The sequence below is a fragment of the Anser anser genome, assembly GCF_964211835.1.
Source record: "Anser anser genome assembly, chromosome: 3".
Taxonomy (NCBI): Eukaryota; Metazoa; Chordata; class Aves; order Anseriformes; family Anatidae; genus Anser; species Anser anser.
Genome location: NC_139722.1, coordinates 84139224 through 84153257, shown reverse-complemented (window position 1 = coordinate 84153257; position 14034 = coordinate 84139224). Strand labels below are relative to the sequence as shown.

The following is a 14034-nucleotide window of genomic DNA, read 5'->3' as shown; positions in this document are numbered from 1 at the left end:
GTATAACGAAAATATGAAATCATGATGCTTTTTCTACTTGCATGTACCTATCTACATTGTTTTAGTTTAAGAACATGCAGGTTATTTACCCTCATTAAATATAGGCTTATTAAAAAAACATCTGGAAGTCTGTGGTTTTGATGCAATACTATTAACAAGGTCTGACACAATATTCCAGCTTCTATTTAGTAGCTATTTTTGTTATTTTCCTTTTTTTTAAATTGCTTTTTCAGAAGCAATATAGCATCAAATAGTTTAGTGTTTTTATTTACTTTACCAAGAGTTTTTTCACAAAGTGATCAGTACTTCTTAGTTCCTGAGTTCAAAGAAAAATAAGCTGTTGACTTTGTCTCAAATTAATCAAGGAGTTACAGTCTGGTTTAGTATTAGATGGAAGTAAATTTGTTCTAGACACAACTTCATTGACGGGGATATTTTTGAAATTATTTGTCTTGGTGAAGTAATTGTAAGGATGGATAGATAAGATGGACTAATTATTTCTGATTTTTCTTTTTTTTAATACACATATGGGGGGTACTGACACTTTTTGCAGAAGATTTTAATTTCAGAGGATGTGGAAATATGTATAGAAGAGTGATTTCTTTCTGTCACTTAATCTCTGACTAATGGCACATTAGTCACATGTTTCTACTCATCCAGTTTTCAACTGCTGCAGATTTTTTTAGTGGTGTTGGCAGAGAGCCTGAGAGGACAGGCCAGATAAGAAATGATATTTTCCTCCTCAGTCTCCAAACACTAAATTTATCAGTATAAAAGCATACAGAAAATATCCTAAAGGTTTTCATACAATTTTAAAATAAAGAGATAAGTTTTTCAGGCCCCTGTGGCCTATAATTAAATTAAATGTAAATTCCATACAACTTCCATGAAGTTAATTTTCAACAAGTTTGTATTTTCTTCATGGGCTTAGGTCTTATAACATAGCTGAGTATAATAATGGGATGTCACTATAAAGAAACAATGAACGAAAATGGGAAACTTCACAAGACCTTCATGTCTGGATATTTTTGAACTAAAACAATAAATTTTAATTTAGCAAAAACTGTTCAAAATGGATACAGTTATTTGTTCTTTTATGCGCTAAAATTATGTATTTAAAACACCAATTTGGAGCAAGGTTCTTAATATAAACTGCCTACAAAAATTAATTACAGATGAATACACTTACATAAGTTCTTAAACATTTTCTTAAGTAACTCAAATACATGAAGCATCATGTTGATCATTCTAACAAATTAATGCTGTGAAGAATTTGCTTTATGCTTTAATGATTATTCCCTGAATAGAAAAGAAGGCATGAATTATAACAGATGGGGCAAGGTTTAATGAGGAGATTCAAATGGGAGATTTGTTTCTGCTAAACCAACTATAGACAATTAGTCTTTACAGTCTCAAGTTAATAGGATTATTTTAGTGTTACTATCTTTCTGTCTCAATGGAAGCTCACTAATGGAAGTTATTTGAAAACGGAGTAGAAAAGCCTGGAAAATTTTAAAACAAAAAAAAAAACTTTTTTTTCCAGACATGCATGTTGCTCTAATTTAATGATCCATGAATCTTCTAGCCCCAATCCAAATCAGCTGTTGCATATAAACCGATGATATGACATTGTTTTATTTGTGCTCCAGCTGTTAAGCTTACATGTTAATGACAAGTTTCCTGGGTGTGTAGTTAATATTCTGGCCATGTGTTATATTCGCACTTCCTGGAAAAGTAAAAAACTACATTTTCTGCTAATGTAAGTAGCACTTGTAGAATGTTTTATCAATGATACCTTTACTGGAAATCTAAGAAAAGGCAGAAATAATAATTTTTAAATAGGCTTTAAGAGCCTGAAATCCTTTCTTTTTCTGTTTGGCATGAAGTATTTTTTGAATTCCAGCATTGCATAACAATATATCAGATTAAATGTTCTTACATATAAGAAAGTCATTCTAGGCTAAAGCAGGCTGACCGGTATTTTAGAAATATCAGTGTAATCCGTATGTGTAAGAGATTACACGCATGTATTTAATCAATATTAACATTAAAGTTCTGAGAATTTTGTTCTAGAATTTTACTGAGTTTTGGCCTGGAATACGTGCATGTGCTGCACTTGCTGTGCAAAGCTAGAGAAGTGAATGTAGACACTATGCACCAGGGAGTGCTCAAAAATTTTTAGAGCCATGACTACAATATATTTAAGATCAGTTGTTTTCTTTTGTTCATTTTTTTAACTCCCTTAAAGCATTCAGTTAAGTTATTTATTATGAGAGGTGGACATATCTATATGATACTATTTTGTATTTTTTAGAGAGCAATTCTGATACGCTTTGATTATACAGGATATGACAACATTAGAAGACAAAGGTTGTTTTCTTTAGTACTACGTAAATCATTTTATGTATTCTTCACAATTTGTCTTTAAATATCAAATGAAAAATAATGTTGTTAGGCCACTGGCTTGCTTCAGCAATAAAGCAAAAAAAAAAAGAAACTAAAAGGTAAGTGTAATATGGAAAGAAGAAAAAAGGGAAAAAGGAAATATTAATGAGCAACTGAAAGCACTGACTTCAGCCAAATATAAAACTAAATATAAAAATATTTGGGGATATTGTATAAATATGGCATTTTGGCCTCTTTTCTTATCTTCTGAAAATAAATATCTTGCTCCACATTTACACATTTTTTTTTTCCAAGAAGAGCTTTGTAAATTCCAGACAATTTTCTTTTACAGGTTTTATTGTTACGATTTTGTTCTTCTGCCTTAAAAATACAGAACTTTTTTAAAGCCTCTGAACACTGGAAAATGTCTCCTAAGATTTTACCCTATATTTGCTGTTGATAATAACTTCATATATGCACACGCTTTCTTGCGTATCAGAAAGATGTTGAATAGCAGAATATCTGTCACATTCATTGTCCAGGCTGTCAAGTAAAATTTTAAGATACTGACTAGCTGTCTGTGTGATATGGTAAGGGAAAAAAGAAGCCCTAGAAAGTATAATGCTGTTAATGTTGGAAAGTGAGCGTTGGGTTTACATGGTTTCCCATTTAGTGAGCTCTGGAGGGTCTAGGAGACTATTTTATTAATAATCATCAAATGCCTGTGCAACAGCAACATTTTTTTCTTCCTTGCTTGTCCTGTAGAAACCATGCTTGTCCTGTAGAAACCATCACAGTGTTCTTTTGTAGCTCTAGTCTGTTGTAGAATGAGAGCTCCTTCTTTCAGATGCCTATACTTTCAGTTTCACAAAATGTGGATTTTCTTGCTATATAAGTACTGTGCTAGTTCTGCTTATAAATAATAAGTATTACTATTACAGAGTTGTGATGACCAATACCTTAAGAATTTGCCAGAGGTTTATCTGTTACATCTATTCATATTTGGTCTGATAGACAATTTCCTTCAGCTTTGCAGATGACTTGATAATAGAAATTCATTATAAAGTAGCCTTATCTTTGTGTGTATATATAGAAAGCTATAAGGGCTTGCATTTTGTATTTCTGAAAAATTCTGAAGAGTGATTTAGATCAGTATTCACCTTAAATTTTTGTTTCATCTTTGCTTTCTATTGCTGATTCTAATCAAAGGTTATGCATTTAACTCTTAAAAATGCAAATACTTCGGACTGTAAACAGTATTTTTAAGTAACTAACATTAACTTGTATTTTGGATATTTTTCATAAAAATAATTCCTAGGAATTTTTCTAGACTGGAAATTGTTTTACATTTGTAATCCACTTTCTCAATTCTTTTGAATAAACTAACCCTGTCATAATTTAGGTTTAAAAAGCATTATATCATCTGTTTAAATAAAAATATTAGAATCAAATACTGTAAATAAAATAGTATAAACAGTTCACTTCAAATGTTAAATTTGATACAGGGAAGTTTCACAGAGAAGATTTTTCCTGAAGTTGTCCATCAATGCTTACAAACCAATGTTAAAGATGCACTCAGCCTTAGCCTACCACACCTCTGATGTGTTTTGGCTTCAATCTTAACCATTTTCAAAAATGAAAAGATGGTGATGAACCAGTGATTTAATATTTTCTGAAAAATATTGTTTATTGTCTGGCCAGTAGATTACACTTGCCAGGTCCCAAAGTAGAAATATTTCTTTAAATACAGTATCTTGGGAAACAAGAATCTCAGGAAGATCAACAAGAAGTGCAAAGACCTGCACCTGGGAAGGAACAATCCCAGGCACCAGTACTTGCTGGGGGTCACCCTGTTGGAAAGCAGCTCTTCAGAAAAGGATCTGGTGGTCCTGTTGGACACCAGGCTGAACATGAGTCAGCAATGTGCACTTGCTGCTAAGGAGGCTAATGGTATTTTGGGCTGTATTAGGCAAAGTATTGCCTATTGCTGGCAGGTCAAGAGAGGTGATCCTTCTGCTCTACTCAGCATAGTTGAAGGTGCACCTGGACACCTTTCTGTGTCCAATTCTGTTCCCACCCTCCCACCCCCCCAGTACAAGAGAGACCTTGACAAACTGGGAAGAGCACAACAGAGGGCTAAGAAGATAAAATGATCAAGGGACTGTAGTACCTCTCCTACGAGGAGAGTATGAGAGAGTTGGGACTGCTCAGCATGGAGAAGAGAAGGCTCGGGGGAATCTTGTCAATGTATATAAGTACCTGAAGGAAGGTGCAAAGAAGAGGTAACACAGGCTGGTTTAAGAGCTGACAGTGTAGGGGCTGGTTTAAAAAGAACTGGTATCGGTCAAACATGTTAGCAAGGGTATTCTTAGCCTGCAACAACATGGTATAAAAAATGTCTGAATTCTAAACATCTTTTGAGCTTGTAGCAGCTACTTATAGATGAAATAAAATAACTCTGTACCTGCATCAGTGTTCTTTAATCCTGTTGGTATGAAAGCATGGTGATCAATAAAGAATATGGACTAATTTTGTTATCCCTACATAACATCATTCTTTTCAACTTTTCCAGCTATTATGCTATTAGTTCCATTTCTCTTCATCAAACTACTATCCTCTTTTATTTCTTAAGTTTTAACCTTTTTCCTAAACCTTCACAAGAAGCAAATGTTTGCGAAGAACAGCATAGGCGTATTAAGCTGTCCTGCATCCTTGACCCCTTAAACTCCTGACTTATAGTATGCATGTTTCCATTGCTACCTTATTGCTTAATTATTTCATACACAAATGTTAACTGCGTCAGCTGATATAGTGTGGCTATTTTTAGCCCCAAAAATCTCTTAATTGCATTCTTACTCCTTTTCTTGGCAATCTAATGTGATTTCTTAAACATCTTAATGTGGTTCATGATAAATCATGTAGGAACTATTCAGAATTCTTTGCTGGAATGTAACTTGCCATTGCTGCTAAAATCTCAAGCATCTGTTGCTTATAGGACATCTTTATACCAGATATTTTGGCTGGCTTACTACTTCATGAAATGCAACCAGAAGATTTGCTTTCTTAAAGATACATCGATAGCTTTGCTAGCAACCAAAAGAAGCTTTAACCTTCATTCAGTCTATATAGTGGGACTTTCCCATGCTTTTTTCCACATTCTGCTGTATTTACCCAGTTAGAGCATGATTTTATAACATTATGCATGCTTCCAGCTATTGTTGTTTTTTCTGTTCTTCTACGAATTATGGAAACAAGTAAAATAAGAGTGGATGACAATAGGATTTATCTTGATTCTTGGATTTTACCTTTTGTAGAAATATAAAAGGTGTTTGGATTCCAAAACACTATCCAGAACCTATCAGTGTTAAAACTTTCAAGTCAGACTTAATGTTTATCTTGTGTTAATGTGTGAATTGTTTTTCCAAATTTTTACCAAATGAAATTATACTAACTCTGCACTGTAGGAGATGGAAGCCACATCACTAGCGCTTGTTTTAGGGGCACCTTGATCTGATGTTTCTCTAAATAGATTGAAAATTGCAATAGTGATCCTCTCAACTATTTCTCTAATGTTTTATGACTGTTTTCCATGTTACTAATAACTCATGTGACCTTTATGTCATCTAAACATTTTTGGAGTGCAGATTTCCTTTGTCAAATTGAAGTGAGCTTTTTGCCACTTTACGCTCCTTACAGCCAGAGCTGTCTCTTCAGTAATGCTTTTCATATGTAATTCTGGAATTATTTTTCCAGAACTGTGTTACTCAATCTTCTCCACAATTCTGCTGTTTACTACAGAATTTTCTCGAGTGGCCTTTACAGAAATTCAGAAAATTCTTGAAGAACCTGAAGTTCCCAAGTATTGTGAAATCTATTTTTTATTTTTCTTAATAGGATGCAGCACAGATGCCAAGCAAGCTGAGGAACAATCTGCAGCTGCAAGTGAAGAACTTTATCCTTTCTGTAGGGAGCCAAGTTATTTTGAAATTCCTACAAAAGAATTCCAGCAATCTTCACAGGTAGCAGAGAGCACTATTCATGAAATTCCCACAAAAGATAACCAGAGCTCCCATGCAGCAGGTGCGGGGCATGCTTCCTTTACCATTGAATTTGATGACAACACTCCAGGGAAAGTAACAATCAAAGATCACATAACGAAGTTCACATCTGAACAGCGTCACAAGTCAAAGAAGCCTTCTTCCTCCAGTGGTCAGGACCTGCCTGGGCTTCAGACTGTGATGATGGCTGCAGAGAGCAAAGTAGCAGATTGGCTAGCACAGAACAATCCCCCAAGAATGATATGGGAACCAACGGAAGAAGATTCCAAAAGTATTAAGAGTGACGTTCCAGTGTACTTGAAGAGACTAAAAGGTAAAGTGAATAATTCCAGCTATGCTTATTTCTGAAGGCAACTATTCTTCACCAGAATCCAGTAAGTGGGTCCTTGAGCCCTTGCGGAGTTCAACTGAAATCACAAATACTCCACAGGAGTGCAAGGATCTGTTCAGGGAAATCTTATTGCACTATTAAAATAAACCAAATCCTAAGTCATCTTACAGTAAACATACTAATTGGAGATATTTTAGTACAGCTAACACGGTACAAAGAAGTCATATTTTTAAAACATTGATCTTGAAGGGAAAAAGAACAAACCCAAGCCTTTAGTTAAATTTTACATATTTCACTTTTTCTTGTGTATTACTTTAAAAAGCTGAATAGCTTTATAGAATCAAAGTTCGGAAGTTCAAGTTATGCTTTTAACAATTCTTCCAATAGTATATTTTCTGTGAATATTCATGTACTCTAAGAAAATCATTTGGTGACAAAAAATACATTGTATAGTTATTCTGCTTAAATTGATCATGTATGATGAAGTCAAGTTTGTCTCAGGAATCTGAAATAAACAAAGATCTTCAATTTTTATACTATGTTTGCAGGATATTATATTTATAAAAACACTGCTGTTGATAACAGTTGATAAGACATATTCACTTACTGCAGACAATGACATTTCCAATAAAATTAAATCAAATGTCTAGTGTGAAAAGTGTACTTTCTTTTGGATCCAACTTCACAGAATAGAGAAGAAAGTAGTTTTCATTTTCAGTTGAAGATTCCAGTGACATTCAAACTTTCAGAATGAAAATTCTGACAAAATTTTTTGAGTCTCTGTTATTTTCTGTTTTTAAGTTCAGCAGATTTAATCTGCTATTCCCACTTTCTTGGTTCTGCAACATTATCATGGTTAACTCTTAACCTAGCTGAGATTCGTTACAATGTGTTTTGTCTTTCTGATCAAAAGTCTGCATTTTAGGGCTGGCTCTTCCAAATTAAGCTGAAAAATAACATTTTCAAAACAGAATTGTATGGGCGCGCTAACATTAAGATACTAGCATAGTAGTTCTTTGGAGAATATTACAGAGCATTCTTTGATCTGCATCAGATTGTATTATATTCATGAACCTTCTTTAAAACATTAACCATGTCACTATTAATAAGGCAGGACTTTTTTTACAAGGCCTTAGCCCTTTCCTGGCAGCAGAAACTTTTTGAAGTTTGATAAATTTTTGACTGAGGGAGGTGTAAGTTATAGGTTGCATTTGGCCATAACAAATATCTGAATTTTGTAATCTTTGGTGATCTCTTCATATTCTTGCTCATTAATTCTTCTTTGTCAAATCATAAGGGTAGAGTATGTACCTAACTTCTTTGAAATTTTTGGTTTAAAAAAAAAAAAGTAAAATCTTTCTGATTTTTCTGCTCAGCTTTTTCCTACAGTATCCTGTATTGAAGTCACACTGCTAAAATTGTTATATGACTTTCAGAGTGGTGTTGATATTTATTGTTACTGTATGGAAGTATAGGACCCATCGCATTGTTGAGTCACTGTACGATTAAGTAACAAAGGGAGGTCTCTATGTTAAGTAGGAATGCTGTAAAGATTTCAACTGAGTATTCGGTGCTGTTAGTCCCCTAGGTAAGGGTTCCCAACATACAATTACCATTTAAATGAATAGTAGCTGTGTATCCTAACTATGCAAGTGGGAAAACCTTCAAAAACTATCCTTTCCAGAAGGAAAAAAAAAATCACCTTTACATTTTGTGTATACATGAGTAAGCCTTGATCCAAATTAGTTCAAAGAAGAGAAAACTTCCTTTCCACGAACTGCACTAAAACTTAAAAAGTATAGACAGTTTCATTGTACTTGAGGTTGCTCAGTGTTAACTCTGATTTACTGTGTATGAGTACCCAGTCTTCCATCCATTTTTCAGGCCTCATTACTAAGCATATTTATATGTCTATATGATTTATTAAGTGCGTAGTCCTTATTCATAGATCTCAAAGTAGTTTTAGGAATGAATAAGTAAAAACAGACATTTCGCATGCATATATCAGATGCTGAGAGGAATGAATGATGGAAAAATTCATTCTACTTCTTGGAATGAGTAATAAAGAATTAATTTCAATTTTCAGTAGACATTTCTCATGATAAACTGTTGTAACAGTGTGAGGAAAAGACCATCTAACAACATCAGTTGTGTCACTTGACAGGCATTCTTACCTCGCAGGAGGTCTGTCTTAACATTCTTCTTTTTCATTTTATCCTTGCCTAGAATGTTTCAGTAGTCACTTGTAATCAATCAAATAGTTCTGTAACAAAATTAATATAATTGGGAAACAAGCCATTTCCATACTGCAGCACAGCTGATAAAATACTGCCTTTTGTAAATCACTGATAAGTACCTGTAGATTGCAAAACTGATGAAAAGGGTAATTCAAATGCACTGATATTATTGCTCAGTTTATGCATCATCATCAGCTGTACAAAGTTTCCAGAGCTAGGTACAGAAACGTGTTGGACTCCGCACAGAAAAACAATTTGAAATTCTATTCTAGTATGCAAGTTTACTTTGTATGTGTTGGTTTTTTTTTTTTTTTTTAGCTTCATTGTGCTGTATGTTCTTTTGCTTTGATTGTAGGGAATAAGCATGATGACGGTACACAGAGTGATTCAGAAAATGCTGGTGCACATCGGCATTATAGTAAGCGGGCAGCACTTGAAGAGCACTTAAGACATCATCATACAGAGCTGAAAAAGTCGCACCAGAAAGTCCATTCCACGGAAAAACAGCAAGAGCAAGCTGGTGTGAGTCAGACTGCTTTTATGATTGAGTTTTTTGATGAAGACCATCCTCGAAAGAGACGTTCCTACTCTTTTTCTCAGAACGTAGGTGCTCTGTGCTCAGAATCTCCATCTCCAACACCTCATGCGCGAGCTGAAAGAGTGAAACCTGCATCAGGAGAGAAAGCAGTTCCTTCATCTGTGCAAGCTAGTTCATCACATCACAGAGCAGTACATGCAAAACTTTTAAAACAAAAATCAGAAGACCCCTCTGCTGCTTTACCTGTCTTACAAGCTGCGTTGTTAAGGAGTTCAGGAAGCCTCGGCCATAGGCCTAGTCAGAACCAGGAGATGGACAAAAAGTTGAAAAGCCAACATGTTTCTGCTGCTATTGAGAAGGACAATGAGGATGACCAGAGTGACAAAGGTACTTACACTATTGAATTGGAAAATCCCAATTCTGAAGAAATGGAAGCCCGCAAAATGATTGACAAGGTGAGAAACCAAAAATGTGTATTGATGCTAAACTGGTATGCGTTATGTGGGTGGGCAACAGTCTACCTCTTCAGTTCGACTTATTAAAGGTGCTGCAATAACCTAAGTTTAGAAGCCAGTGTATAGTGATGATACAAAGAATATCATAAAAGCAGAAGCAGGCATTTGACGAAAAGTTATTGTTTGATACTGCTGTTCTTCTATTTCGGTAGTTTAAAGGTGTTTTCAAAAGGTTAAGTACCACAAATGTACTAAACAACGAAGTTAAATCAGTTAATTTTTTATGAGAATTGTTTGATTACTATTTATTATGCCCCATGGAGAAATACTTACTTGTTCTTAAAAACCTACGGTCTTTGTAGTTTTTGGTATACAAATCAGTTCCATCCAAATTATCATGTAAAAACATAATGCAAGTGTTTTCTATACTTATAAACACATTTCTTAACTGCAATAACTTAAATTTCAAAGCATAAAATGTTTTCATTTTCCCAAAATCTTTATATGATAGCAATGTCGTTTTCATAGTTTGAATGTAGATGTGTTTCATTAGGCCTAGGAACCTTATAATGACCAAATAAACTTTGCTTATAGGTAAAAATAGAAGTAAACTTCCTTGAGATTCAATAGGAAGATACCAGTAGGATAAACTATGTATAGTCGTTAGTCCTAACTGACTCTTGAGCGGGATTTTCTTTTCCTGTTATTGTATTTTTGTAAATCATCCACTGTGGTCAAATGCTGGCAGCCAGTTTTAGGCATATTTTTGGCCTACTTAACAGAAAATGTATTGCTTGTTATAGAATTACCTAAGAATTGTTTGTGTATCTATGATGTGTTGTTTTTTTTTTTTCCCAGTGGTAAAGTATCGGTTAATGTTTGTAGTGTTGCATTAAAAAGCCTTTGGATATTATAAGTACCCCTTACTGCTAACTTTTTGAAATTGAAGATTTACAATGAGGTAAAGCAGAGAGATTTATTGTTTGAGGTCTCATGTTGTATTTTTTCACTTTTATTTAAGATCCAATTCACAGATACTGATTTTTTGCAAGTAAGCTTTGCTTCACAATTCCCTACTTTGGGAATATGAAAGTAGTATGATACTATTTTTATGAAGTGCAGAACAACAGCAAGTGAAGAAAATCAAAACCAAATGGAAGCCAAAATCTTTTGCTCCAGCTCAGCTCAGCTTTGTTTCCCTCCCATTTAAGACTGCTAATGCTGAGGATTCTTTTAGTTTGCTAAAAGGGGTAAGTGAGGAATAAGACAAGGACTTTTGCTGGCCTGTTGACTGCTGTGCTGTCAAGTATTTAAGAGAATAGTTGGTATGCATTTAGTCAATAATTCCAGCATAACCTCTCTTTCTTGGCAAGTCAGTCTTTTTCTTTTTTATTTTTTTTCCTCTGTGCAGCCTGCTGATTTGAGTCTCATTCAAAGTCTGTTGAGTCAAAAGATTCATTGAAATTCAAGAGTTGGATTTGCTAGGATTGGGATGAAAATGCATTACAAATAGCAAGGATAACTTTCTAAAACATATGCACAAATAGTGCAAACAGTCCATCTGTAAAAATTTGTTAGAATGGTGCTAAAATTCATGTCTAGTTTACCTGAAGAATTTCCTATGGTATAAAATGCTTTTGGATTTGGGTATTTTTTTTCCTTTTTTCCTTTTTTTTTTTTCCCTCCTTTTTACTGAAAGGAAGGGTGAGAACAAACAAAATAACTCAGACTACTTCTGTGACTCATTCATTTGCAAAGCCTTAGCCATAGCTTCGCCCTTGTAGGCGAAGCCTCTGCTCTTTGTTGGGGGGCAAAAAAGAAAAAGCACCTAAGAACATACCACAAATTTAAGTGCAACATTAAATTGTCAGAAATTAAGTCATGATAAATAATGTTGCTTTGAGTTTAGGATCCAAGAGAGGCATTCAGGAAATCAATGTCCCAATTATCAGAAAAATTATAAGTTCTCTGTATGTAACTTCAAAAAAAAAAAGGGGGGGGGGGGACGGGCGGACAGACAGACACCTTAATGTTTTGTCATATTATTCCCTTCAAAAGCAACATTTTTGCTTAATGTAGCCATGTAGCCATTTTCTAATCATTCCAGGAAATATTCAAGGAAAACATACTTATTTGAAATGCTTTAATGATCAGAAAAGGATGTTGTCCTATTTATTCAACATCTTGATTTTATTTAAGGATCCATTTGTTCTTTCGCTACTCTTTCAGTCTGTATAAAGAGACTACAGCAAAAGTGGTGTAAAATAACAAATGTCATACTCTTTTTTTTTTTTTTTCATGAACATCTTAAAGCTTGGCTTTTGAAAAGAGAATAGAAGAAAGATTACAAACCTAATCAGAAGGATAGTGGAAGACACTTTCTAAGTAACAGAGAAAAGTCTTTTTAGTGAAATACTTTTCCCTAAGAGATAGTTGCAACCATTCCTCTGTGATGATGACTGCCTTGGAGTAAGTAGACTATATCTTGCCTAGAATGAAGGACTCAGAAAAATAATTTGAGGCTTGGGCCTTTCTCAACTTCCAAGACCAAGGAAATTTGTCGAACCTGTGAAAATAAGACATCAGGATCTGACAGGCAACATCACTGCAATGAAAGCAACCTATGTAAATGCCCACCAAGACTGAAATGAGTGGGAAAAGAGATAATTGTTAAATTATTCGCAAATCTGCAATTACTTATTTTAAAATAGATTTGATTTTAGGACACAAAAAAGTAGGACTTAAAATGATAAGCAGATAGTTTTCAGTTTTAATCAAAAAAAAATAAATGTAAAACCTATACATGCCTGGAGTACTCCAAAGATTGTTTGTTTAACTCATGTATGTTGGTCTAACATTTGGAATGATTACATTTTAAAATCTTCCATTCTTATTATCAGCCATTATAGGAGCTGAAGAAATTAGCTAATATTTCAGAAATATTAATATTTATTTCCTCTGTGCTGTTATTTGAATTTCCTCAGAGGAAATAAATATCACAGGCATGTGGCCAGCTTTGAATGATTAGAAGTAGTATGTCACTTCTCTCAGAACAAAGAAAAATCTTAGAGAGTAAGTTAAAAAAAAAAAAATTAGAGATTAAGAGAAAAAGAGAAATCACTAAGCATGTTATTAGGAGGAGACAGAAGCAGTCATAAGATTTCATAGTTGTTTCTAAGCTCTTTCTATTTTAAAACATAATACATATATGTATATAGGGCAGATATCAAAGCCAGACTGTTGCTGGAGGAAAATGGATATGGCTTAAGCGTTTGGGTTCTATTGTTTTTGCTTATTCCAATTTCATTTCATGATTTTTCTGAATGGAAAAATCTGTAGAGGTAGTGGAAAAATGGTTATAATTTGCAAACAATGGAGTCTTCAGCTGTTGTTCACTTTAACTGCCTTCTCTCTTCAGTCCATCAACTGCTGTCTTGAAAATATTCCTGAGCTCTCTGAGAACTCAGTTGTGCTTTTCACAAGTAGCATGAACCCAAGCATATAAAATCTATCTTGTAGTATTTAAATTCTTTTAAAAAGTTTTGCTAGGACTTTCGACTGATTTTATTTTTGAGTAACTTGTCATTATTGCTATTACTTTCAAATTCTGTTTCCTAGAGTGAGTGAATAGTGCCAGTATTAGTATGGAGATGAGTTATACATTCTCTCTTCTGTCTGTAGTTTACTTGCATTTTTACTCTCACATGGATTTCCATATGGTCCTCTGTCAACTTGATTTTATACAATGCAAATTCTAAGCTAGATCAGTTCCATTCCTCACAAACTCACGTGCTCTTTTCGCTTGTTCTTTCCAGTATAAATATTGTATGTTGTAATGTTCTTTGTAAGCAGAGAACACTTGAAAAATAGCAATAAAACTTGCTTCTTTCAAGTCCCATGATTAGCCAAGATTTTTACATACCAGTGTTCAAATACAACTAAGTTCATACAAAGTATGAATTGGTTACTAGGCCAAATAGGTGTAGAAAATAAATTAATTCCACATTAATGATGTGGAATAAAGTTCTAA

At 34.1% G+C, this 14034-nt stretch overlaps 1 protein-coding gene across 15 annotated transcripts in view; it reads left to right on the top strand.

The window, feature by feature from the left end:
* CEP170 (centrosomal protein 170) overlaps window positions 1-14034 on the top strand; it is a 101504-nt gene that overhangs the window by 38191 nt on the left and 49279 nt on the right. For 14 of the 15 annotated variants that reach the window (XM_083829598.1, XM_083829597.1, XM_083829596.1 and 11 more), the window contains exons 8-9: window positions 6280-6756; window positions 9367-10004. In XM_083829598.1, coding sequence (XP_083685724.1) covers window positions 6280-6756; window positions 9367-10004 — 1115 coding nt within the window. The remainder of the gene's footprint in view (window positions 1-6279; window positions 6757-9366; window positions 10005-14034) is intronic. The other variant, XM_083829599.1, reaches the window with a different exon arrangement.